Source organism: Bicyclus anynana, chromosome 22 (genome assembly GCF_947172395.1).
Source record: "Bicyclus anynana chromosome 22, ilBicAnyn1.1, whole genome shotgun sequence".
Lineage (NCBI taxonomy): Eukaryota > Metazoa > Arthropoda > Insecta > Lepidoptera > Nymphalidae > Bicyclus > Bicyclus anynana.
This window is the reverse complement of record NC_069104.1, coordinates 1,738,564-1,764,373: the sequence shown is the minus strand read 5'-3', so window position 1 is coordinate 1,764,373 and position 25,810 is coordinate 1,738,564. Positions and strand designations below refer to the sequence as shown.

The window sequence follows — 25,810 nt, the reverse complement described above, 5'->3', positions numbered from 1 at the left end:
TTCAGCCTTTCCTAAAATGAAGTAAGTCTAGCTATTCCAGACTCTTCATCTATGGTGTACAATGTCTGCAAGCTTAAGCCTCTGCAGTAAGTGCCTCGAAAGAGGTAGATCATCTTCATAATCTAAGACGGACAAAAGACAAGACAGAAGTAATGATTTTAAATTTAGAAACATGTCTTTATCAATTTTTGCTATTCTGTAACTGTCATGTTTTGGTCATATTTTCGTAACAATATTAGAATTAAATTATTGAGTAATACTTTTAATTAATGAGTGCTACACTAATTCTATTTTCTGGATTGTCCTTTTTACTCTGATAATGCATTATTGAAAGGAAAAAAAGCAAAACGACCACGTGAGTAACCTTTATATTCTGACTGATAACCAACATAGCATTAATATAAATCATGATTCTATAAAAGAAAGACAGTCTAAGGATAAGGATAATCTTTCGATAGTTCATATAATACAATTCGTAACATATATCCAGCAAGTAAAGCCGCGCAATAGTCATCTTGAGTTTCGCTGAATTACATAATATGTTTAGCAAGCTTTGTTTAAGACAGCTGTAAGTAGAAAGAAAATTATATAGATAATAATAATTATATTTGCATGTATTCAAAGTTTTTGTTTAGGTAAGGTATATTTTCAAGTCCAGTAGACTATTTCTACTGTTGTAACTTATTTATCTTTCTGTTCTTTTTAACGTTCTTTTTTAATTTTTCAGATTCCACACGTGGTCGCCCGGGTGCTTGGGGCTCCTATGATTTGTATATCACTATTGAGTGTCGTTACTACGTCTGCCATCGTGTGTTGTTTACCTTTTTGTTTGCGCGGCTTGCTAGCCCGCCCATGTTACTGCCCATCCAGCCCCGTCTGCTCTGAATGTGGAATACCATATTGATTGCACGTCGATGGGAAGATTTATACCCTGTAAATCTTTTCTTATTAACATTATAGTGCTATCAACTAGTGTAACACAATTTGCCTCTGTAAACTCATTGTTTTATATATATCCAGTTTTAGTTTCAATGTTTTAAATTGTTCCTCTTTTATATCTATTTTTACTTGTCGTCATTTCAAATGTCTTAAACAACGCATTTTCTTATTGTTAAATATGATTTGTATGTCAGCTGTGACCGCTGTTATCGCAGTGGCATTGATTTCATGCGGTCCTATTCTATGTGAAAGATGTTTTAGTTGCTTCGTGAAATGCACGAAATCCGCCAAATAGATATCGGTGATTAAATACGTATTTGTCCGTGACAAATTGATGTCTTTTGTATAAATTTTAAATTGTAGCTGAATAAAATGTTATGAAAATATGATAATTTTGTTTTTGAACTTATTTACAAATAAACATATAGAAGAAAAATAGAAAAACTTTAATCTATAAATGCGTTAATAATATTATGTTAAATAGGTACTTTGGTGACTTTTATTGCTAAACCTGTACTGTACTCTAGTTCAGTTCCAAAATGTACTCACAATGAATGATACGAATAAATGTTATAAAGTATTTATAAATAAAACTTTGATTAGGGAAACATTTTTATTCTAAACAACTATAAAAACATACACCATAATATCACTTCAATTAGACTAACGTAAAAATTGAGCAAATACGTAATCCACAGTACATTCGCCAACGCTTACGTATCCGAGAAATAAATAAGTTAACAAGGTCTATAATATGACACTAAAGATAAAGTTATTGACTAATTATTTTTTTGTGAACTATGTTCGATCTCGAGAGGGATTTAGAAATATTTCATGTTTACTCGGCGTCACAATTGCTATTACTTCTTTCTTGAATCTCGGACTATATTTACCTAAAACTGCTTCGTCTAATTTTGCTACAGCAGCTATTTGCGTTGGATATTCTCCAACTAGTTGCGATACAGGTGTTGGCCTTACAATCTGTATTTTTTCATTATTAACTATTGTTATTTCTTTATCGTCTGCGTTGTTCAATTCCGCACTAGATCTATAGAACCGACGCACTGCAGGAGAAATTTCAGCTTCTTTCAGTATACTCGCGTCAATTTGTTCTAAATTATCAATTGCATCTGTAAGTTTTTCTTGCTTCACGTCTGCTGTAGTTGTACTAACTTCCATTGGTTGTATTTCTTGTTTCAACAATTCCTTGAGTGAAGTTGTTACTTCTTCGGGTTTTTGTGTAGTAGTAGTTGTAGTACTAGTAGTTGTCGTAGTTGTAGTTCTGCTATTAAAGTTCTTATTTCGTGAAGCTATTCTTCTACGTTTGCGTTCAGTGGAATTGTTTATAGATGTATCGGTATTATTTGCAGTGTTATCTTTGGTAATGTTAAAGTGTAATCCAGCATTTACTGTAACAAGTTTAATGTCCTCCGCTTCTTGAGGTTTCACAGGTCTTCTTACATTTCGTCTTTCGGTTGAATTAGTATATTCCCTGGTTCCTCTATAAACAGGTGAAGTTAAGTTAGAATAATCTTTTTTGTTACTGTGTCTTTCATCAATCACTGGCAGTGGTGTGACAATCTGCATATCATCGCTGGCAGCAGGCTTAGAGTCTTGATTTTCAAGTATAGTTATAGCTTCTTTTATACCTTCAACGTTTTCTGGTTCCATCGATTGCCCTGTAATTATAAAAAAAATGATTAATTATTCTATTAATATTATAAATGCCATGTATTCATTAGTTAGGTTTTCTCAACTAAACCACTAAATAGAAATCTTCATTATCAGCAAGTAACATAGGTTACATTCCACGGGAATGGGAAATTCATGTTCTTGTGAGAAAGAGCTCAAGATAAGATCAAAGATAAGAGTTTATCACTGTGATTGACATGTTGACTCAAGATTGTTACAAAGAAGAATATGAGTATTAGCCATAACCAACTAATCTACACATATTATTAAAATAATATCTTTGTACAACGTCGTTTGTCTACCAATCTGTGTGTTCCCGAACTCAAAGACTACTAAACGGATTTTTATGCGGCTTTCACCCATAGATGAAGTAATTTACATTATTTTTTTTTTATTTTATTATGAGCAAGGCTTCGTTGTAATTATAATTCGTAAAGATTTGGTGGAAATTGATTGAAATATGACAATGATTGTTGGAAGTGACGGAAAAAGTCAAGCCTGGAAGCTTTCATCAAAAACGCAACTTAAACTGTGACTTTAATTGGAAAGTTTACATTGATTTTATCGCAGACGGTAAATATTTTGTATACAGAACATTACCTTCTTCCATTTCCTTCTTGTAAGATGAGAAGAATGTCAAGGCTTTCATGAGCTGGTAGCTCTTGGACACAGGGATGTTGGTGTCGTAGAGTTTGACGGTGTTCTTGCAGTCTACGTAGAACCACCAGTTGCACTTGAGGATGGTCTGGTCGAAGAGTGTGGACTCCGGGCAGAGGAACGACTTCATGACCAGCCCGTCGTCCGTGAGGGCGCATACGTGAAACACCTGGAAGATTACGTACAATATAAATCTGTACTTATGATAAAACATAACAGTAACAGGTCAAATTCTGTATATTTAAGGTATTTTGAAAATTTTTGTTGGAGGGCATAAGATTAATTAGTGAAGCCAAAAAAAAAATTTTGTCTGTCCTTTGTCTATCTGTCCTTTTTGTTGACCGGGCATCACCCTGAAACTACTGAATGAATTCAAATGAAACTTGGCACGATATGAGACTATAATACGAAGAAAGTTAAAGAATACTTTTAGTCGCAAAAATAAATCAGTAAACTAGTTTTTTTATAGTTTTATAGGCTATGTTACATCCCCGTTTTCCCACATGAATAAGAATTATGTGGGAGAAACCAATCACGGGTGGTCTGCTAGTCTATACCATTAGAATAAACTAAATTCATAACTTACCATACAGCCCAGATTCTCATCACCATAAAGTCCAGGGAAGTATTTCTGGTCGCCGCAGTGGAAGTTGGTGTCGGGCAAATCTACCTTCGACTGGAAATGGTCGTCGAAGTTTTTTTCGTACCCGACTGGGTAGTACTCTCGAGGAGCGTTCATCACTTTGCCTGATGTTGGATTTCTGAAAAATTTCAAACAGTCAAACAGTCATATACTTTTGTTTTTTTTTATTATTATTCTATATAAGTTAGCCCTTGACTACAATCTCACCTGATGCTAAGTGATGATGCAGTCTAAGATGGAAACAGGCTAACTTGTTAGGAGGAGGATGAAAATGCAGACTCCTTTCGGTTTCTACACGACATCATACCGGAACGCTAAATCGCTTGCCGGTACGTCTTTGCCGTTAGGGTGTTTTTGACGTGGCGTCGAATGGCGTCCCATAGAAATAAAGTACAAAGTCTAATAAAACGTGTAATAGGCGAATATTACATTGACGAGAAAAAAATAGCGGAATCACACTAGTACCTGTTCAACGGCTGTCTAAAACTTTAAACCTTGGCTGAGTTTGTTATGGACTCTTCTCGGACCAAGGCGCGTTTGGAACCCTCGTAACTTTAATTTTAAGTTTTCGAATAATTATTATCACCACTATCTTAAGTTTAATATTATTACCTGACGTTCCGAAAGAGCTTGTAAACTAAGCCTATTTGAAATAAATTAATTTTGATTTTTTTTTTGCATTTTTTACTACACAACCAAATCAAAACTGTCATTTTAAAATAGAACAACTAACATACCATCTGAGTAGAGCCGCATCAAATGTAATAGCAATATTTAGTAGGAAGAATTTGCTTATTGTCAAAAGGATTTTTTTAAGTAATAATAATAACTAGCAGACGCCCGCGACTTCGTCCGCGTGAAAATCAATGTACATTTTCGACCCCGTCGCCCCTTCTATTTATATTTTCGTATGTTTTATATATAAAAAATACAAAATCACAGCCCCCGGCCGAAGGCCGGTGTGCAATAAAGTGCGCGTTTTTTGTGCTTGGGTAAAATGCCCAGTCGTAGCCATCGTAGGAGGCCCTATCCAACCCCCGGCCGACGGCCGGCGTGCAATTAATTGTGTCTGCGTAAAATGCCCAGCCGTAGCCACGGTCGAAGACCCTATCACAAACCCCCGGATTCTACCCCGTGTTCCGTTTTTTGTGCTTGGGTAAAATGCCCAGCCGTAGTCACGATCGGAGGCTGTATCACAAACTCCCGGCCGAAGGCCGGGCCACAATACAGTGCGAGGCCGAAGACCGCGCGTTCCGGTTTTTGTGCATCGGTAAAATGCCCAGCCGTAGCCTCGATCAGAGGCCATATTACAAACCCCCGGCCAAGGGCCGCGCTTTTTTTTGTTTGGGTAAAATACCCAGCCGTAGTCACGGTCGAAGGCTGTATCATAAACTCCCTGCCGAAGGCCGCGCGTTCCTTTTTTTGTGCTTGGGTAAAATGCCCAGCCATAGTCACGGTCGGAGGCCGTATCACAAACTCCCGGCCGAAGGCCGGGTAACAACATAGTGCGCGGCCGAAGGCCGCGCGTTCCGTTTTTTGTGCATCGGTAAAATGCCCAGCCGTAGCCACGATCAGAGGCCATATTACAAACCCCCGGCCAAAGGCCGCGCTTTTTTTTATTTGGATAAAATACCCAGCCGTAGTCACGGTCGAAGGCTGTATCATAAACTCCCGGCCGAAGGCCGCGCAATCCTTTTTTTGTGCTTGGGTAAAATGCCCAGCCGTAGTCACGGTCAAAGGCTGTATCATAAACTCCCGGCCGAAGGCCGGATTACAAAACAGTACGCGGCCGAAGGCCGCGCGTTCCGTTTTTTTGCTTGGGTAAAATACCCAGCCGTAATCACGGTCGAAGGCTGTATCATAAACTTCCGGCCGAAGGCCGCGCGTTCCGTTTTTTGTGCTTGGGTAAAATGCCCAGCCGTAGTCACGGTCGAAGGCTCTATCACAAACTCCCGGCCTAGGGCCGGGCTACAATACAGCGCGCGGCCAAAGGCCGTGCATTCCGTTTTTTGTACTTGGGTAAAATACCCAGCCGTAGTCACGGTCGAAGGCTGTATCATAAACTCCCGGCCGAATGCCGGTCTATAATAAAGTTTAAAGCGCGTTTTTTGTGCTTGGGTAAATTGACCAGGAAAAGAGGAGGACTTTTCGTACAAACTTTCAACCCCTATTTCACCCCCTTCTGATTTTATTTTCGCTATAAAAAGTATTCTATAACCTGCTCCGTATTATGTTGTCCAACCGTGCTAAGTTTCATTTGAATTCATTCTGTAGTTTCAGTGTGATGCCCGGTCAACAAAAAATAGGGACAGACAGACAGACAAATAATCGAAAAAATTGTTTTTGAATTCAGTATCGATTGTATAATGATATTTTTTTTTTAAATTATTCAAAAAGTTCTGTATTTTGACCTGATACAGTTTTGTTATAAGTATAGAGTATAGATAAGTATTTAATAGCTATTGCGCCAAATTCGTGCTCTTTTTATAGTAATAAATCTTGCATAACATTATACGATAAAAAAGTAGACAATGTGACTATTTAAACACAAAAAGGATTATTCAGTCTGAACCTGAACTTTTAAGTAGTTCCTGAGATTAGTTTCGCGCGTTCAACCAAATAAACAAACAAATTGGTCAGTTGAGTATAGAATATGTGCCTCAATATCGATATTACACAGTTTTAGTGGAAAACTCGTTTCTCCAAATAACGCCTGCGAATCAATTTGAGCAATCCGGTTTTTTCAAGATAACTTTTTTTCTATCTGTCCGATTTTAATGAAACAAAGCCTATATGTTGCCCTGAACTTTGCTTAATCTATTTGTGTGTGTGCTAATCGTAAATCCGCATCAAAATCCGTTTAGCAGAACCAGAGAATAGCGCGAACATACAGACAGAAGAACAGACAGACAGACAGACAGATAGACAGATAGACAGACAAACAGACAGGCAAGAAAATAAAAAAAAAAATTTTTGTATTCTATTGCTCATTTCTAATCGCCCTAACTTGATTTTAGTTAAATTTGGTCAAAGTACAGACACTCGATTTCTACTCTTTTATTATAGTATAGACAGATAGATAGATATATGCTGTCGCGACATTTATTGTAGAAAATGATGTGTTCTACAAAGTTGTTGTACATTATTTTATACTAACATCAATAGTTTTTGCAGCGCACGCTGGTAAAGAAAAACTTGGAGAAGGTTGAAAAGGTTTATTGTAAGTAAGGTTAGGTCCGATGACAAATTGGCAAGCTACAACCGTCTCGTGCGCATGTTGGTTGAGAGTGAGGTCATTTCACGGTCGAGTGAATGACGCTGCTGTATTTGCCTTGGCCTTTTGAATAGCAATGACAATGCTTGAGGGCATTAGCAGACTTTTGGGAAGGCGCGAACACACGCCATGTACACCTTGGGTTACATTATTGGAGTTTTAGGAAGGATCCCTAATTTTTTTGAAAATAAAATATAGCCTATAGCCTTCCTCGATAAATGGGCTATCTATCACTGAAAGTATTTTTCAAATCGGACCAGTAGTTCCTGAGATTAGCGCGTTCAATCAAACAAACAAACAAACAAACAAACAAACAAACTCTTCCGCTTTATAATATTAGTATAGATTAGTATTGATAGACCGAGCATGTGACCCATCTGATGGTTATTGTACTCCCAGGCCCAGTGCGCGGTGGATTTACAAGACGGAGGTCCTGGGATCGATCCCCGGCTGGGCTGATTGAGGTTTTCTTCATTGGTCCAAGTCTGGCTGGTGGGAAGCTTTGGCCGTGACTAGTTACCACCCTAGCAATTAGCGTTCCGGTACGATGTCTTGTAGAGTCCGAAAGGAGTGTTGATTTCATCCTATTCCTAACAAGCTACGCGCTTCCATTGTAGATAGCATTATCACTTACCATCAGGTGAGAAGTCAAGAGCTAACTTGTAGAGAATAAAAAAAAATCTAATGGGGGGGTCGACCAACACTGCACTTTCCGGTACGAGGTCGCAATTCTAGTTCTAGGGACCCCAACGTTCATCGGCTCTTCGAACTGCCTTGCCCATTGCCACTTAGCTTCGCGACTCGAAGAGCTATGTCAGTGACTTTGTTTCTTTTACGGATCTCCTCATTTCTGATTCGATACAGTGAAACTCCAAGCATAGCTCTTTCTATCGCCGAGTGACTTTGAGCCTTCCTAAGAAGCCTAAACTCAGCTTGCTTGCTATAACCAACCAACCATCAACAACCAACTCATCAACCAACTAACCAAAGAATTACGTTATATTGGCTAACAAGCATAACGAGAACAATTACAAAACATAACTGTGCATTTCTTTAAGATTGATTCAGCGATTATGTCGAAAAAGGTACGAACATAAATTAAATAACAAAAAAAAAATCAAAAAAAAACTTTTATGTAAGTAATTTTAATTTACGCAAATGAAAATGCAATATGTATGTATTACGTAACAAAACTTAATTACGAAATAATAAAACTAAATAAAATAATGATATCACATACAGTACTACCAGCACCTTGGAATATCAAGTTTTAGCAAAACTCAGATGTGGATTTAACAAAATAAGAAAAGCAATGTTGAACAAGGGTTCTGATTCACAATATTTGTCAGGACAACTTAATTAAAAAATCAAACTGTAACCAAATAAGACCCTAGAATGGCAGAGGATGATCTTGAATGGAGTCACGCACTTGCGAACGTCGTGTGTAGGGTTAAGGGCGCCCTTGACATTTAACCAATACTCCCTTTTTCCACTCAAGTCACTCTCCCGGGATAGTCCCCGCCTATCCCAAGTAACCCATAAAGAATTACACAACAAGAAATGTGGACGGTTCGAACGCCACGAGTTTACTGAAGCTGACTGCACGACGAGCACCTTATATCGCAAGTCGTTCCCGCCAACCGATCGGTACCTCTCTCTAACTCCACACTCTGTACGGAAACAAGTCGCGCCACCTGACGTCATATCCGTCTCAGACTACTATTTCTTACACTAGTTAGTACCTCTTCCAAGTAAGCCCGTTTCCATCTTAGACTGCATCGTTACAGAACATCAGGTGAGATAGCAGTCCATAGGAACTTGTCATAGAATAAAAAACGAAAACATGAATGCTTTTTCTTCTTACCTTTTTGGTTTCTGCGGTATAGGCGCTACTATAATCTCTGGTTCAGGCTCAAGCTGGTACACCTCTAGAGGCTGTTCTGTCGTCGTCGTGGTCGTTGTGGTCGTGGCCGGCATGGGTATGTTCGCGTACTTGCTCAACAACTGCTGTTGCCTCAACGCTATAGCCGCTTCCACCGCTTCCATGGAGATGTTACCAGCTTTCGCTATCTCAGCTATCTTTGCATTTATATCTTCTTTGTTGAACTTCAACGTCACATCATCGCTGTATCCAGTTATACTGTTGTAGTCGTCAACTTTCTTGGTATTGTACGCTGGATAGTTGTTCGCCAGATCGTGGACTTGATGAGGAACTGGGTCTATAAAGTTAGAAAGAGGACCGGTTTTAGGAACAGAAACAGTGTTGTATGAAACGTGGGTATGTGGAAGAGTTTCCTTAAGAACTGGTGCGGGTATGATAGATATAGCTTGTGATGATGGTGGCATGGGAAGAAATGGGTTGACTGTTGTACGCATTGTTGTTCTTGTTTGTGTATTGGCCGGTTGGTACTGTACTGCTGTCATGTGTGATACCATTTTTGATATGCTATCGGGTGATAAATTGTAATTCTCACTTTGGTACGCGATCGCAGGGCCTTTCGACTGTGGTATTTGAAGGGGAGAATACTTCTTCGAAGACGCTAGAGGTACAACTTTCAGTGTGTCTTCCTTTGGTGGCAAAGGTTTGAAAGGTGGTACACCCATCGGCATTGGTTTCGCCATTGTGATGATGGGTTGCTTGAAGGGGGAGTCTACAGTGGGTCCGGGCGCGACGGGCTGCGTGGTGGAGGAAACTCTTCTGTGGAGAGTAGAGAGTTTGTCCATCGCAGCTTGGTTGGGTCGACTCGGAGGCGGCATCGGCCTCATCATTATTCTGTTCTGCTTTGCGCGTTTCTGTAATTAAATATAACCGCAGATTAGAAAACCAGATTATAAGATAAATATTATAAAACTTTAGTCATATAATTTTGTGTTTACGGTAAGGCATGAGGGGAAAAAAACGTTTCACTTTCATAACATTGTACAACTTGGTCCAACAAATAAAATATAACAAACTTCCTGCAGTTTCATTTCAGTGTGAATATAGAAATAAATTATCGCTGATGTTACTCGCAGATAATGTAGCTTTACATTGGTGAAATATTTTTTTAAATCAGACTAGTAGTTTCGAAACTGACTAAAAATCAAATCCTCCCTCTGTGTCGTATCTGTTTGTAAGTTTGTCTATATCTTAGATAGATATAGACGTACTTGTTAGTGAAAGATTAATTTAGAATATCACTTGTTTTTTTTAATTCAAATTAATAAGAAAATGACAATAAAAACCTTTGTTCAGAGGATTTAAAGACAAGTCAAGTAATTGGCGTAGGCAGTGACTATTCGCGACATGTTTCTCGGGTAATCATCGCAAGGCTTAATTGCGTCACATTTTCCATTTTCACCTAGATTAATAATCATTCGTAATATTATATTTCCGTAAACAACTTTCAATCTTGTTTAGTAAACGAGTCTGAGCCTGTAGCCATGTGGAACGTCTGACGTCGATTCTCTTTCTACGATCATAAACGCTTCGAAAATTAATAAATGTATGGGAATGACATTTGCTATCGACAGGTCGCGTGATCAAGTTATCGATCTGTCATTCCCATATATTTAATTAGTTTTCGAAGCGTTAGCGTTTGTAGAAAGAAATTCTGCTACATGGCTACAGACCCTGATTACGTAGTACGTCCTTGACTAAAGTATGACAATGTTTTCACCGTGCTAGAAGACGGTAAAAACAATATTGTAAGCTCTATAACACCGACTGGTCTATATCTACCATTACCACAAACGTTCCATGGTTAAAGGAATCAGACCTAACTATAAAAGGGTTCGAAACTGAGTCGTTGAATCTGAAGACTTAGACTGAATCTAATTACAATCTTTGCGATTTTTTTTTTAAATAGATGAGAAAGAGAAACAGTTTAAGGTAAGATAATAAAATTTGTATATAATATATATTTGTTTCAGCTCATAAAAACAAATTGGAGCACTCGTCCAACGTCCTGTCCTGTCGTTTTAAACCTTCTAACTTCTAAATAAGCTAGGTTTAAAACGACACAATTTAGCAATAGCTTTTGGTCTTGTATTAGAGCCCTAGGTCAGGTTATTTAAGTATAGAGGCTTTCTATCTTCTAAGAAATTTTCAGTCTTGGAATGACTGTGTATTAATTAACAAATGAAACATTACTCATTACCCTATAATTTAGCAGTTTTGGTTGATCCCCGACCAGGTGGACTGACGACATAAAGCGTCCATCGGATGGTATGATGATGATGATGATGATGATATTTTGAAACATTTGCCTGCATTGAAGCAACGGTTTGACGGCCTCCGTGGCGCAGTGGTATGCGCGGTAGCTATACAAGACGAAGGTCCGGCGTTCGATCCCCAGCTGGGCCGATTGTGGTTTTCTTAATTGGTCCAGGTCTGGCTGGCCTGTGGCCGACGGCCGTGGCTAGTTATCACCCTACTGGCAAAGACGCAAAGCGATTTAGCGTTCCAGTACGATGCTGTGTAAAAACCGAAACGGGTGTGGTAGATTGCATCATCACTTACCATGAGGTGAGATTGTAGTCAAGGGCTAACTTGTAAAGAATAAAAAAAAGCACCATAGAGCTACTACATGATGATGACATGAAGCATTGCTTACTTCCTGCTTCCCAGCCGGACGGCCCGCTGTGTCGACTAGTACGTTGGGGGCTCCATTCTTAAAGCTGACGGACCGCCGTCTGCTGGGGTCCTGGTTGGTGAGAGACTGCTCAAAACCCAGCTCATCACCGAGACTGAAACCTGGAAATGTTATATAAAGATATTTAATAACTAGCAGAACCCCGCGGTTTCACCAGCAAAGTTCTCATTATCATAGGAATACGGATATAAAATATAGTCTATGTTGTTACTCCTTGATTTAGCTTTGCATTGGTGAAAAGATTTTTCAAATGGTTTTCAGAATATATACAATGTAAACAAATAATGAAACCTTTCCTCTTTATAGTAAAGTAAAAGTTTATTATGTATATAATTTTATAGTAAAGTATGGAGCGGAAAATTTACAAAAAAAAAAGTAACAAAAATAAATATTAAAATCCTAAAAAGTACCAGTATTATAATCTGACTTACATATTAAACGTGATAGTTTGTATGAATGAATGTTACTCTTCCACGCAAAAATGAATAAATAAATTTGAATGATTTGATTTGAGCCACATGGAATTAACGACACGCTGTATTTCACGCGGACAAATTCACAAGCATCAGCTAGTTATTAATAGACGAGCAGATGCCGAGCAGTACCTATCACCTGCGTGGTTCCTGTTCATGTAAGAATACCGGGATAAAATATAGCCTATAGCATTCGGGGATGGTGTAGCTTCCCAACAGTGAAAATAATTTTTAAATCGGTTCAGTAGTGACTGAGACTATTCAATGCAAACAAACAAACATACAATCAAATCTTTCCTCTTTAAAATATATGTATTGTAGAGCTGGTAACTGCTAATGTTGCCATAATCGTTTCATTTAATGTTCTTATTGCGAAAGCTTCGACCTTAAAAAGCTTTCAAAACTTATGACATCACTGTTAAAGCCAAAGCTAACCAGCGAAGCAGTCTCAAAATCAGCTCATCATAATCATTAACAACCCAAACGGCTCACTGTTAAGCACGAGTCTCCTCTCACGATGAGAGAGGGTTAATACTAAGTCCACCACGCTGGCCTAATGCGGATTGGCAGACTTCAGACGCGTACAGAATTAAGAACATTCTCAGATATGCAGGTTTCCTCACTATATTTTTCCTTCGCCGTTTGAGACACGTGTTATTTAATTTCCTGAAATGCTTTAACTAAGAAATTGGAGGTGCATGCCCCGGAGGCAGAGGTCATATCCACTAGGCTATCATGGCTCTTAAGTCTCAAATATTAGAAAATGGCGAAACAAAAGCACACAATCTCAAGAGTCAAGTATGTTACAATGTTGCCTTCAAATCTATAGAAAATGGATAGTTAAAAGAGAAAGCAACCTCACGATGCATTATGTTAAATGCTAAGAGTCAAGAGTCCAGGTGACCCAGTCGTGGCCCTTGCATAATTTATCAACTTTGGAAACTATTAGAAACCATTGGAATATGAGATATTGCTACAGAGAAGTTTTAGTCTATACTGCATATTATAAAGAGGTAAAGTTTGTGGTATAGGGATGATGACAGTTTTTTAAATTGTATAAAAATTAAGAATACGCTAATAGTAAAGCAATTTTGTAAAAGTAACAAGGTATCTGCGATCATTACTTTCGGAGCTACAGGGATTTAAAGGGTCAGATTTGCGGCGCTGCCGCGGATCCCTGAAAAACGCTCCATACAAAATGGTACGAACTTATGACGTCGTAGGCAATTAATGATCGTCAGATTGGGCGTTTAACCAAAATTACTAATATCTTTGTTATTTCTGCGTTTATGTTTTTAGTTCATATATTAAAAAATGTCACATTTAATGTAAGGAAGCTATTAAAACTGTATGAATTTTCATCTAATTACGATAAAATATTTTTAGTAGATTTGAAATTTTATAATCTTATTTATTTTGCAAATATCCAGTCAATCTTTGCTTTTTACGTATAAATTAGTTAACATTGACCTTATTTACCCGAATGTATCATAAAAATCAATATATTCAAACCCATTGTAGGGGAAATCTTTGATTTTGAAAATACTATTACCATTTTAAGGTTTTTATCTATTAATTTTTTGAGGTTTTATATATTATAAAGCGGCTGATAATGATGTTTTATGATGTATCTTTTTTGAGTGTTGTTCTGTTATAGACTGTTTATCACATAACATCAAGTGGAACATGTGCTTCTTCTGTCAACAATTAAGTACTGTTAACAATAATAAAATCAAAAGTAGTTGAATCAAATACAATTAGCAGAATAGACTATTCTGATAGTGGATTTGTGTCCTTACCTATACTAGCGTGAGCTTTGACTCCTCCAAGGTTCCGTACCCTGAATAGTCCAGACTTTTTGAAGGCGCAGTTTATTTTGAAACCGAAGTCTGATTCAAGAACACACAGCGGCTGCACTATATCTGAAAAGATAAAAATGTATATCTATACCAATGTTATAGAGAGCACAGATTTCATTGTTTTTTTGTTTGTGATGAATAGGCTCCGAAACTACTGAACCGATTTGAACAATTCTTTCACGGTTGAGAAACTACACTACCCCCCAGTGCTATAGGCTATATTTTATACCCGTATTACTACGGGAAAGGGAACTACGCGGGTGAAACAGCGTGGCGCGTGGTACAAAGATGAAATTCAACAGGAAGTTAGTTTATGGTCTGTAGACGTCCGCTAAGGGACTTTGCGAGAGAGCAGAGGTCTAAGGGCGATGTCGGGGGCGTCCGCTAGTATCCTAAACATTGTTAATTTTAAGTTTTTTTTTTTAATGATATAGTAAGGTATATTGTGGCACACGATATGCAGGAGCATGCTCTTCACTTAGATGCAAAAATTCATTAACTGGAGTTATTGATATAACCTGTATTGGAGATAAATTTACGATTTAATACAATTTGTACGTATTATAAGGAAATTCTTAACTGAGCCGAGATGGGATACGAAGTCGTCTTAATTCTCTAGGTCTCTTTAATTTAACTCATACAATTAAGTATGCCACAGGTAAACACTCGGCTTAACCTTCAATTACAAAACACTCCAGGATCTATAAGACGTGACCTAGATTTCTCTTCGTCCTGTAGCGCTATTCTGAAACTGTGTTTTTTATAATTCGACATAGCTTCGAATTTGCCTCTATCTCTTTCTATTTAGTATGGTCATAGACCGAGAGAGATAGAGATGAATTCGATACTTACAATGACGAGATTATAATAACAACGCTACATACACAAATTGAATAGCACAAGCCCTACTCTGCAGGGGCTTGCACAAGGGTTTTAGACAGGGTAAGCACTATACGTAGAAATCGTACAAAATACTAAATCCTTCTCCATAATGAGTCCCCAGGGTAGGCACTTAGGCAGTATATTTTTACATCTACAAATACGACACTGCATAGATGTAAAAATATGTTTCTAACTGGACAGTGTAAGTTCCGAATTACTCTCTCCATCTAACAAGACAAATAGTCTGGTAGGTTCGTTGATGACACTCCCATGATATGCAGGCGACGGGGGAAAGACTGCGCGGGTATGAAAACATGCGTGCGGGGAAAGTGAGGCGCATCAGTCGTGGGTTTTTCATTCATCGCTACACGCCCACCGGCCCGCGCGGACCATCGGGAGTGTTACGAACGAAACTGCCAAGCTATAGTATCGTATTAGATGGAGAGAGAGAGAGAGAGACAGGATGTAACTATAAGAAATTGTGATGTTGTCATCAATTGTAAATTATAATATTGTATGATTTTTTTTAAAAGAGCAACTGTTGAGTTTCTTGCCGGTTTTTTTCACAGCAGAACCAGCCTTTCGAACCGGTGGTAGAATCTTTACAAATAGTCAACTGACGTGTCAAAAGTGCTTGTAATAAATGAATTTTATTTTTTTTTGACTAGAGAGCTATAGAGAAGTATTCGATTCACACTATCGTGTTATTTTAGCATGCTCACAGAATAGATCTGCTGTACTGTGTTATACGTGGATAAACAACGCCTACTGCGTTATCATACTTGGGTATAACCTTATTCAGGAGTACTTTTATGAAAGTTAAACGTAGTTTAGTAAGATCTTAGTTCTGACGTCGGGTTTAACCCACTGGTTAAACCCGACGTCAGAACTAAGGTCATTGTTAAACGAAATGATTATGCTCCATAACTAAAAAAAATCTAAATATCTAATCCTATCAAAACTACCTCAGGTACTTAGTTAGGTAATTAAAAGTTATTATAGCCGTGATAGCCCAGTGGATATGACCTCGATAGGCCTACGATTCCGGAGAGTGTGGGTTCGAATCCGGTCCGTTGCAGCTACTCGAGCTCAGCAGTGAGCCGAATATGGGTTAATAATTAATAAATGAAAAAATAAATAAGCTTTCATTATTGTAGATACTTCCGTTCTTATCTACTAAATCCTCAACTCCTTGATACTTATATGTTTTAGAATGTTGAAAAAATATCAGCCGGCTTAACACTGCATCAATGAAGTTTTAAAGTCATAAGTGTTGGAAATTCATTAAGGATTCATTAATTAGGTTTTCTAATAGGTAAGTAATTAATCTATGATATCCGTTGCAAATTAATACCTACGTAATAAACTCGCTTGAAAGACTGCCAAAGGCACGTTGCATGCACTTTACCGTATTTAGGACTGCATAAATGAAAGTACTTAATGCTTAGTGAGATTGTATCTAAGGACGTCATCGGGTTTTACCCGTTATAGGTGCAGCGGTAATGTGAGAGGTTAATGGTAGGTATAGTCGGATGCAATATTTATGATCTCTTTGAAATAAGCTGCTAAAATGAAATGTACGTTAAAAACGAAACCATGGGTATGCACCTCCAACTTTTCCGTTATGTGCATTTTAATCAAGTTTTATAACTTTAAAAGTGTTTGACTTTACTTACTACCATTAAATTAAATCATGACATAGCTTGACGTTTCAAAAGTGCATGTAAACTAAGCCTGTAATTGAAAGAAATTAATTTTGAATTTTAGAATATTAAATACCACGTGTCTCAAACGGTGAAGGAAAACATCGTGAGGAAACCTGCATACCTAAGAATTTTCTTAATTCTCTAGGTTGTGAAGTCTGCCAATCCGCCGACATTGGGCGAGCGTAGTGGACTATTGGCCTAACCTCTCTCATTCTGAGAGGGGAGTCGTGCTCAACAGTGAGCCGAATATGGGTTGCTAATGATGATGATGATGAAAACAAAACGCGTGAGGCGATTTCGGGTGGATGGGAGTCGCTCGCAGGCATTGCGCCTCTACGCTACCGGTGTTACCTAAAATGTTGTATTAAAGCACGATATTCTGAAACGTCATAAATATTGCATCCGACTATAGTCGACAGTCGGTCCATGTACAAAGATGATGACTTGGACGCTAACTATGGGCCTCATAAGAAGGTTCAGAGTCACACAGCGGGCGATGGAACGAGCTATGTCACTGCGTGATCGAATCAGAAATGAGGAGATCCGCAGAAGAACCAAACTCGCCGACATAGTTCAACAAGTCGCGAAGCTGAAATGGCAATGGGCGGGGCACATACTTAGTTCGAAGAGCCGATGGACGTTGGGTGCTGGAATAATGACCTCTTTCTAGAAAGCGCAGTGTTGGTCGACCCCCCACCAGGTGGACTGACGACAATTTAGAAAATAAGAAGAAGCCTACCACCAAATCAGATTTGAGCTAATTTATACAATATCAAATTCTAAATTGACCCGAGGATCAGACCCTGGATCTTTCATTTATATAAAGCTTTTATATAACGTACTAAAAAGAGGTCGTCAAGTTTATTAGAAACGATAATAGTTGGCTCTGAACTTAATGAGGACAGTAACAATAGGAACTTATAAGTAATATAAGGCTTTACCTTGCTTTGTTTACTATCTGATAGAATATTTTATATCAATTGTATAACTTTATAGATTAACCTTATAACTTGTAACCTAACTAACTAACTCCTACTAATATTAAAAACGCATAAGTTTGGATGGATGTTTGTTTGGATGTTAGTTTGAATGTCTGTTTGAATGTTTTTTACTCCTTAACGCCGCAACTTTGGTTGAAAATTAACAACCAGGATAGATAATACCCTGGATTACATAGGGTTTTTCACCCCGGAAAATCAATGGTCCCTGAGGGATTTGTGAAAAACTGAATTCCACACGGACGAAGTCACGGGCGTCCGCTTGTGTAGTCATAATTGGTTAGTTAATAGTTAGGCTCACTAAACTAAGCGTTTTCTCTGGTTAAAATTAACCTATTTCATTAGTAAGGTAGTTCGAAACAAAAAAAATAGAAAATACTAAGAAACCCAGAATAGCCGAAAAATTTAAAAAACCTATACCTACTGACAATAATTTATATTGGAAATTCATTTTATTAGGTCGTACCTATGTCCATTATGTAAGTAAGTTATGTTAAGTAGAGATAACCTCTTAATACTTATTTAGAGTATCTATACTTATTAAGAAGTTATCTATACTTATTAGAGGAGTTACTTATAAAGAGGTAAAGTTTGTGGTGTTGTAGGTAATCTCTGGATTTACTCAACCGATTTTGAAATTTATTTTACCACTAGAAAGTCACGTTATATGTTAGTGTCATAGGCTCTATTTTACTCCGCGTTCTCACGAAAACGGGAACTACGAGGGTGACCTGTGGGGCTTCAGCTAGTATTATTATAAATGCAAATGTGAGCATGTTTGTTTGTTTCTTAACATCAGAACCACTAAAAATTGTTTCACCAAAAAAAAGCTAGTCACTAGAAATATTTTTGTCGAAGTCGGTTTAGTGGTTCAGGCGTGGAAGCTTAACAAAAAATTCACACTTTTTATTTTAATTGTTAAGATTATGATAAGAATAATATAATATAAACGTGAAGACAAAATAAAATTATTTTGAGTAACCTTGAAACCTTTAAGTAACCTTTAGATAATCTTAATTAAACTCTCGACCTTTTCTCAACCATTTAACCGAATTCTTATCACGCCCATCCAACTTCATTATCAACTATTCACTTTCACCGGTCAACGTCCGGGCCGGGCGGTGGACAGTGAGTCAGTCAGCCACCGGTCCGAGCCGGATGCGTGGAGAAAGGCCGATAGCTTACTGGGTTAGTACCGTCAGCAACACAATACAAAAGTAAGGATTTTTTTTATATATATAAAAAGAATATTTGCCATCTTTTGTATAATATGACCAATATATATTGTTCTTAATTAATAATAGTTTACATTATTAAAAGGTCGTTGGTTTACATAGGATTTTGAACTGTGTACGTGGCGGCACCTGAACTGGGTCCTAACTGAAAATCAGTGAAAAGTATGTAGCAAAATGCTGAGTTATGGCCTTTTTCTAGGTTATGCCACATATTGCAGGGCGTTCTTCTTTTTTTGCTCTAGCTATAAGCTATATATTTAGAATTTATTATTGTAATGTGTGGCACTGCCTAAAAATAAAGATATTTCTTTCTTTCTATTTCCCATTCCCCTCCAACTAGTCGGGAAAGACTGTGCTAGGAGTGGATACGACAATAGACCAACGGGGCGGGAATCAAACCACCACCCTTCGGTAATGAGTCCGACCGCTCTTACCGTTGAGCTATTGAGGATTTTGTTGCTCGTTCGCGTTAAGGTAAAAGGGAATTCTCATCCCAGACCAGGGTCTGGGATACCCTAACCACTCGGCAATTTACTTATATCTAACAACGTCATCAACCCATATTCGGCTCACTGCTGAGCTCGAGTCTCTTCTCAGAATGAGAGGGGTTAGGCCAATAGTCCACCACGCTGGCCCAATGCGGATTGGCAGACTTCACACACGCAGAGAATTAAGGTAATTCTCTGGTATGCAGGTTTCCTCACGATGTTTTCCTTCACCGATTGCGACACGTGATATTTAATTTCTTAAAATGCACACAACTGAAAAGTTGGAGGTGCATGCCCCGGACCGGATTCGAACCCACACCCTCCGGAATCGGAGGCAGAGGTCATATCCACTGGGCTATCACGGCTCAATCATATCTAACAAAATCTTGATAATTCTATTTTAATAGTGAAATCATTACTTTATCAAAAATAGTTTCTTGCAACATTTAATTCATCTTTAATTTGTCCCCAACGAGGACAAGCAAAGATCGTTGACCATACAACCTGATTATTACGACATTTTATATGGACTTTATGGTTGATTTGTTTGTTCGTTTTCTTCTTTGTTGTGCTTGCAGGTATCTAACAGATAAAAATAACACAAAAAAAATAATACAGCTTCAAAATGTTACTTCGCCGTCTTGTTACACCCGCAAACTTTTTAAGCTTCATGCTTTTTAGACTTTGTTTTGTTCTGTTATGCTTCCAAACTATTTTACTTAAACCTGCATTATAATATCTGTAACACTTGTTTTGAAAAAGAAAATACATAATTTTATTTCTAAATTATATTATCTTAAACTATATAATGTTTTTTTCTGACGGTACGAACTACTAACATATTGCACAGTATTACGCGTCGCATGACGAGTCTGACAGTGATCTGGTCTTAGTACACCTGCAATCTAGCACGCCTAGTCAGGATTGCTCTTTGATCTGACGCCATCGATGGCGTTATAATAAATTCATATTGTATTATTGTATCTCGAAGTTGTTGTATCTTGTTAGGCTGTTACTGTTTTTGGATCTCTTTGTTCTACCAACTATCTCTATTTCCTACCAAGAAGGGCCTTTTCAATTTGCAAAAAAGTACTTTGATAGAGGGTAACGTCTAGCGAGGCACGTCCCTATATAATTAGTCTGAGTTATCTCTGGGTCTGGGCGTTGACTTGATTCCTCTCAAAGCCATTCCGGTCCAAACTCTCTAGTAGCCTAACGTAGTAAGGTTTATACTTATGGTAGGACAAAGCTTTTCTAAAGATCTTTCTTTAGATCTGACTAACATAGACTTACTCTACACCAAAAACCAAATTGCCGGTCACTCTTTGATCTGACGTCATTTGCATTTTTTATTTATTACGACAATACGCAAGTATCAAACAGGTTTCTTCCTAATTTGAATGTCCGGTGTTTGTCATATCCTAACGACAATGCAACACAATAATCATCAAATTATTTGATTGACAAATTGCCTTGTCCTTATGATCTACGCCATAAGACTCAAAATTCGTTATCATCTATGATAACTAAAAGTTGTATGGAATACCGTTGCAAAGACAACTTGCTGTGAAATTGCATGTAGGTATGTATGTATTTACGCCCAATTGAGTCTTGAACAATGCGTCTTCATTAGTAAAAGTGATATGAAAACTTGGACAATATTGATAACTATCAGATCTCCGTGGTTTTACCCGCGTATTTTCTGTTCCTATAGGAGTAAGAGAATAAAATATATGCCTAATAGCCTATATATTATTCCTACATGTAAAGATGTAGTTTGTAATGGTGAAAGGATTTTTTTAATCAGTCTAGTAGTTTTGGAGCTTATTTGTAATAACAAACGGAAAATCAAATCTTACTACTTTAGAATATTACGTTTACGTTTCCGATTATGTAGGTAATTATCTATTTTATCTAAAGGGAGGTTGTAACTCTGCCTTGTTTTTAGTGGTTAGCCTATGTGGATTTGGACCACGAGATCCCGGATTCGAGTCCGGGTTCAGGTAAGGAGCATAATAATTGAAAATTCGCACATAACGCCTACTCAATTCAATTCTCATAGTTTGTTTTAAAAAACTTATTGAAAGAACTAACTTGGTGATTATTTAACGCCTAAAACTCTTCAATAGGCTCGTGGACTGTATAGGGAGGTCTGGAATACCGGGAAGACAGAGGATAGTAAAGGAATACTCACTTACTCTTTTCTGGAAAAGCGTACGCTAGACTAGCATACTTTGTTTTTCAGTTGATACTCAAATGTTCGTTATGTGCGTAACAGGGGTAGAGGACACCATATAGGAAAACAGTATATAGGATAATTTGGAAAGCGCAAAAAGACAAATAGCTTGTTAAGGTTTTAAAACCGACCATAACTTATTGAAAAATCTAAGGAATTTGATTTATTGATCATTGTTTATAAGGAACCTTGGGAAGTAATAAATAAATTGTTTTTATAGCAAAACAATACATGGAAATATCATTTGTGTTAAACAATAGATAAAACAGAACTACAACTGATTTATATAATCTCATTAATGTAGACAATATTCAACTTTTTCCAAGTGACTATAAATTAAGCTTTCTTTTCCCACTCGATAGTTAAATGGCGGAGACATAACAATGGCGTAGAATTTCCTATCATAATTCACACACACATACACATAAAATTGTTTATACAAAGTTTCCGTCAACCGTATGATTGATGATAGATATATAAAAAGTATGATTTATTTACGATATAAATTAATGCACGACTACTACAAAAAGTCCTTCGGCTTGTCAATTATTATGTATATGTACGATTTAAAACATGGGCCCAACGACATTTTATACTATAGACATGTGCCTACAAAATCACCACAGAAAGTGATCCGTATTTGCACACACGAATTTCGTATTTACTTGAATTATATTTTGTAAAAATTGTTATGTGTACTACCAGAATGATACAACAAATAACGTAATACAAGATTTTTCAAAATTCTACCCCTAAAGAAAGCTGAAGATTTTTTAATATAAATCATGTTTTGAGACATATTTTTGTAAAATGATTATTTATTATGTACTTAAAACATGAGAAAATATAAATAGAAGAGGGTGAAATAGGGTTTAAAAGTATACATCCAGTTACACTGAAAGTTTCTCAGTCCTTCCACCTTACAATTATTATGTATGGAGGTATGTATGTAGGTAGGTTTGTTTGTGTAACTAGGTACGGTAGACAAGTGTGGAGTTTGGACCAAATGCTTTTCTACGTAACTAAACTAATATTAGCCATTTCTTTTTCAAAGATGACCAATATTTCAATTTCTTGTACTGTAAACGGAAGGCATGTAACATTAGTCTAAAGGACGGGCATCGAACCCAAACCCTCCTAGATTTCGCAGTATGCAGAGCTATTAAGAAAGAAAGAAAGAAAATATATTTATTACTACATTATGCCACACATCACAATTATTTAAGAATAATACCCTGCGATATGTGGCATAACCTAGAAAAAGGTCCTAGCTCAGCATATTGCTGTATGCTCCCCATAAACAAAGAACATACAGCGCTGATTTTCAGCTAGGACCCAGTTCTAAGTGCCACCACGAAAACAGGCAACATAAACCTATATTAAAAGCAAAACCAAATTAAAACTAGTTTAAAAAAATATAAAAAAGAACAAAAAGAAAAATTATATAACATTAAAGTACCTACAGTATTAAAACCAACAATCAAATTTATTCCCAAGTTTAAATTCACCTACTATACTATTATTATTATATTACTTATTATATTTATATTATTTTTATTATTATTATATTATTTATTATTATTACTTACTATAACTACATAATAAATAAAAAAGAAAAAGAATATTTATATTAAAGCTTCTATCTACAGAAACTTTGTTTTATGCAATACTGGAATGGTATACTATTGCTCACTGCATTGTATTTTGGTGTTGTAAGCCGAAAAGGAAAAAGAATATACCATTTAGATAGTGATTTTGAAAACCTGTGACCTTAGCGGTTACATTTGACGACTTGACGGCAAAGAGTTAGAGACTGTACGTTAATAATGAAAACTTGCTTCATACTTTACACGTCTAACCTCTAATGACATCGTTTCGAAAAAACTCATCACTGATGCTAACCACTCACCATCCGATAAGCCCACGTGCCTGCAGCGCTAACGGCTTGACGTCTTATAAAACTGATTGTGTGTTGGTCGCGATCGGCATGATGTTATCGCGACCGACATTCGATCAGTTTTATCGGCTGTCAAGCCGTTAGCGCTTCAGGCATGTGAGCTTACTTGATCGTCAGTGGCCGACTTAATTGTTGTTTATTTCTAAACATTTTCTCATCATTTACATCAATCATTATGACAAATAAGTCGCTTAATTTAGTGGTATGATTTTAATTTAAGTATTTAGAGTATTTTATGAGTAATTATTTCTAGAATGCTTTTTACACGCTTTAGATTAGCTTCACTACTAACTATGTATGTTAGAAAATCTTGGAATCATAAAGTGACCCACTTTCCGGTTTTTGATTAGGATGAAATTTTGCACACGCTCTGAGTTCTGATGACAATAGCTTAGAAACGTCATTACAAATCCAATATGGCGGCCTCCCCAAGATTGCAGACTGACTGTTTGAAATCCACCCCCATGAATATGAAATGAAAGGGTTTGCTGTCAGGAATACGAAAAAAATAGTCACGTGGCTTAAATCAAATATTTGTAAGTTTTAGTGCATGCTTTTTAGCGTGTTTTTTTACTTTTTTAAACTATTTAAAGTCATTATCAATCGACTCGAAAAAACTTAGGGGAGACGGGTGCTAGCTGTCACAAAATAAGAATAACCATTTTTAATTTAAAAACTAAAAGTTAAACTGCCTATTGTTCTTTAATAATTGCACTTTTTTTTTTGAAAATTTACTAATTTTTCCGGAAGGTGGGTGGTATCGGTTGGATGCAACCAACCAAAGAGCGGGCTGGCACTGCTTAAAAGAAGCACATGTCCAGCACTGGATATATGATTTCTGATGTCCAGCAGTGGACATATGATTTCTGATGATGATGATGATGATGATGACTAATTTTTCAAAGAAATAACTGATGTGCGAAATTTTCCAGACAATAAAACCGTAGTGTAAATTCTTTGTAACGCATCGGGTCACTTTCAATTTCACATGAGAAAGTATCGGCACGCGTATTCACTTAACTGTGACGTCAAACTTCATTAGCGAGGAAATTTTCTATAATAAACATCACTATTTCTCCCACTTGGTAATAGATAGTTTGTTTACACACGCAGCGGTGTCTTAGTAGTAAGAATATGTAGCTTTTATTTTTTACTAGCTGATGCCGTGCGGTTAAACCCGCGTGGTTCCCGTTCCCGTAGGAATACGGGGACAATATATAGCCTTTCTCGATAAATGGGCTATCTAACACTGAAAGAATTTTTCACGTTCAGCCAAACGCGTTTTTTATGTGTTTTTTACTGTCAGGAGAAGGTTCTGATGACAGAAAAAAATACTCCGCGACATCTTTTCGTCTGAAATTCCTCAGTGCTTGAAGACGAAAGTTTTCGATCACTGCGTGTTGCCAGTGATGACATACGGATCCGAGAGTTGGTCGCTAACTATGGGCCTTATTAGAAGGCTTAAGGTCACTTAGCGGGCGATGGAGCGAGCTATGCTTGGAGTTTCTCTGCGTGATCGAATCAGGAATGAGGAGATCCGCAGACGAACCAAAGTCACTGACATAGCCCAGCGAGTCACGAAGCTGAAGTGGCAATGCGCGGGCCACATAGTTCGAAGAGCCGATGGACGTTGGGGTCCCAAGGTGCTGGAATGGCGACCCCGCACCGGAAAGCGCAGTGTTGGGCGACCCCCCACTAGGTGGACCGAGGATATCAAGCGGGTTGCAGGGAGCCGCTGGATGCTGGCGGCTCGAGATCGTTGTGCTTGGAGGTCCATGCAAGAGACCTATGTCCAGCAGTGGACGTCTATCGGCTGATAAGGTAATAGAAAATTAAAATTGATCTACAGTTATATTAACCAAGCACGTATAAAAAATACCAACACATCCAAATGATTAATGACAAAACCATTGCAATGTATGCCTATACTCGTACTTGAACTCACAAATAATCAAAAAATAAATTTTCAGAACGCAAAAGACCTTCAGAATTATAATTTTGCTAATCAGGAAGTCAACAAAAACCTTTAAATGTTTAAAGTAGTCAAAATTACCCACTTAGCTCATAATTTTAGTTGCTGTAAAACTTTATATTGATTACCTTAACCTTTCAATGTGAACCTATAAGGTAAAAATAA

General features: G+C 37.4%; 1 protein-coding gene across 2 annotated transcripts in view; it reads right to left on the bottom strand.

Annotated features, from left to right (window-relative positions):
* Positions 1–1,533: 1,533 nt before the first annotated feature.
* Positions 1,534–25,810, bottom strand: part of LOC112043390 (uncharacterized) — a 69,148-nt gene continuing 44,871 nt past the window's right edge. Inside the window, exons 2-8 of one of the 2 annotated variants that reach the window (XM_024078791.2) lie at positions 14,112–14,234; positions 11,801–11,940; positions 9,680–9,998; positions 9,070–9,424; positions 3,875–4,049; positions 3,232–3,457; positions 1,534–2,618 (exon numbers count right to left, since the gene is read on the bottom strand). In XM_024078791.2, the coding sequence (XP_023934559.1) occupies positions 1,738–2,618; positions 3,232–3,457; positions 3,875–4,049; positions 9,070–9,424; positions 9,680–9,998; positions 11,801–11,940; positions 14,112–14,234 (2,219 nt within the window). In that variant the 3' untranslated portion in view covers positions 1,534–1,737. Of the gene's footprint in view, positions 2,619–3,231; positions 3,458–3,874; positions 4,050–9,069; positions 9,999–11,800; positions 11,941–14,111; positions 14,235–25,810 lie in introns of both variants that reach the window. The other variant, XM_024078790.2, reaches the window with a different exon arrangement.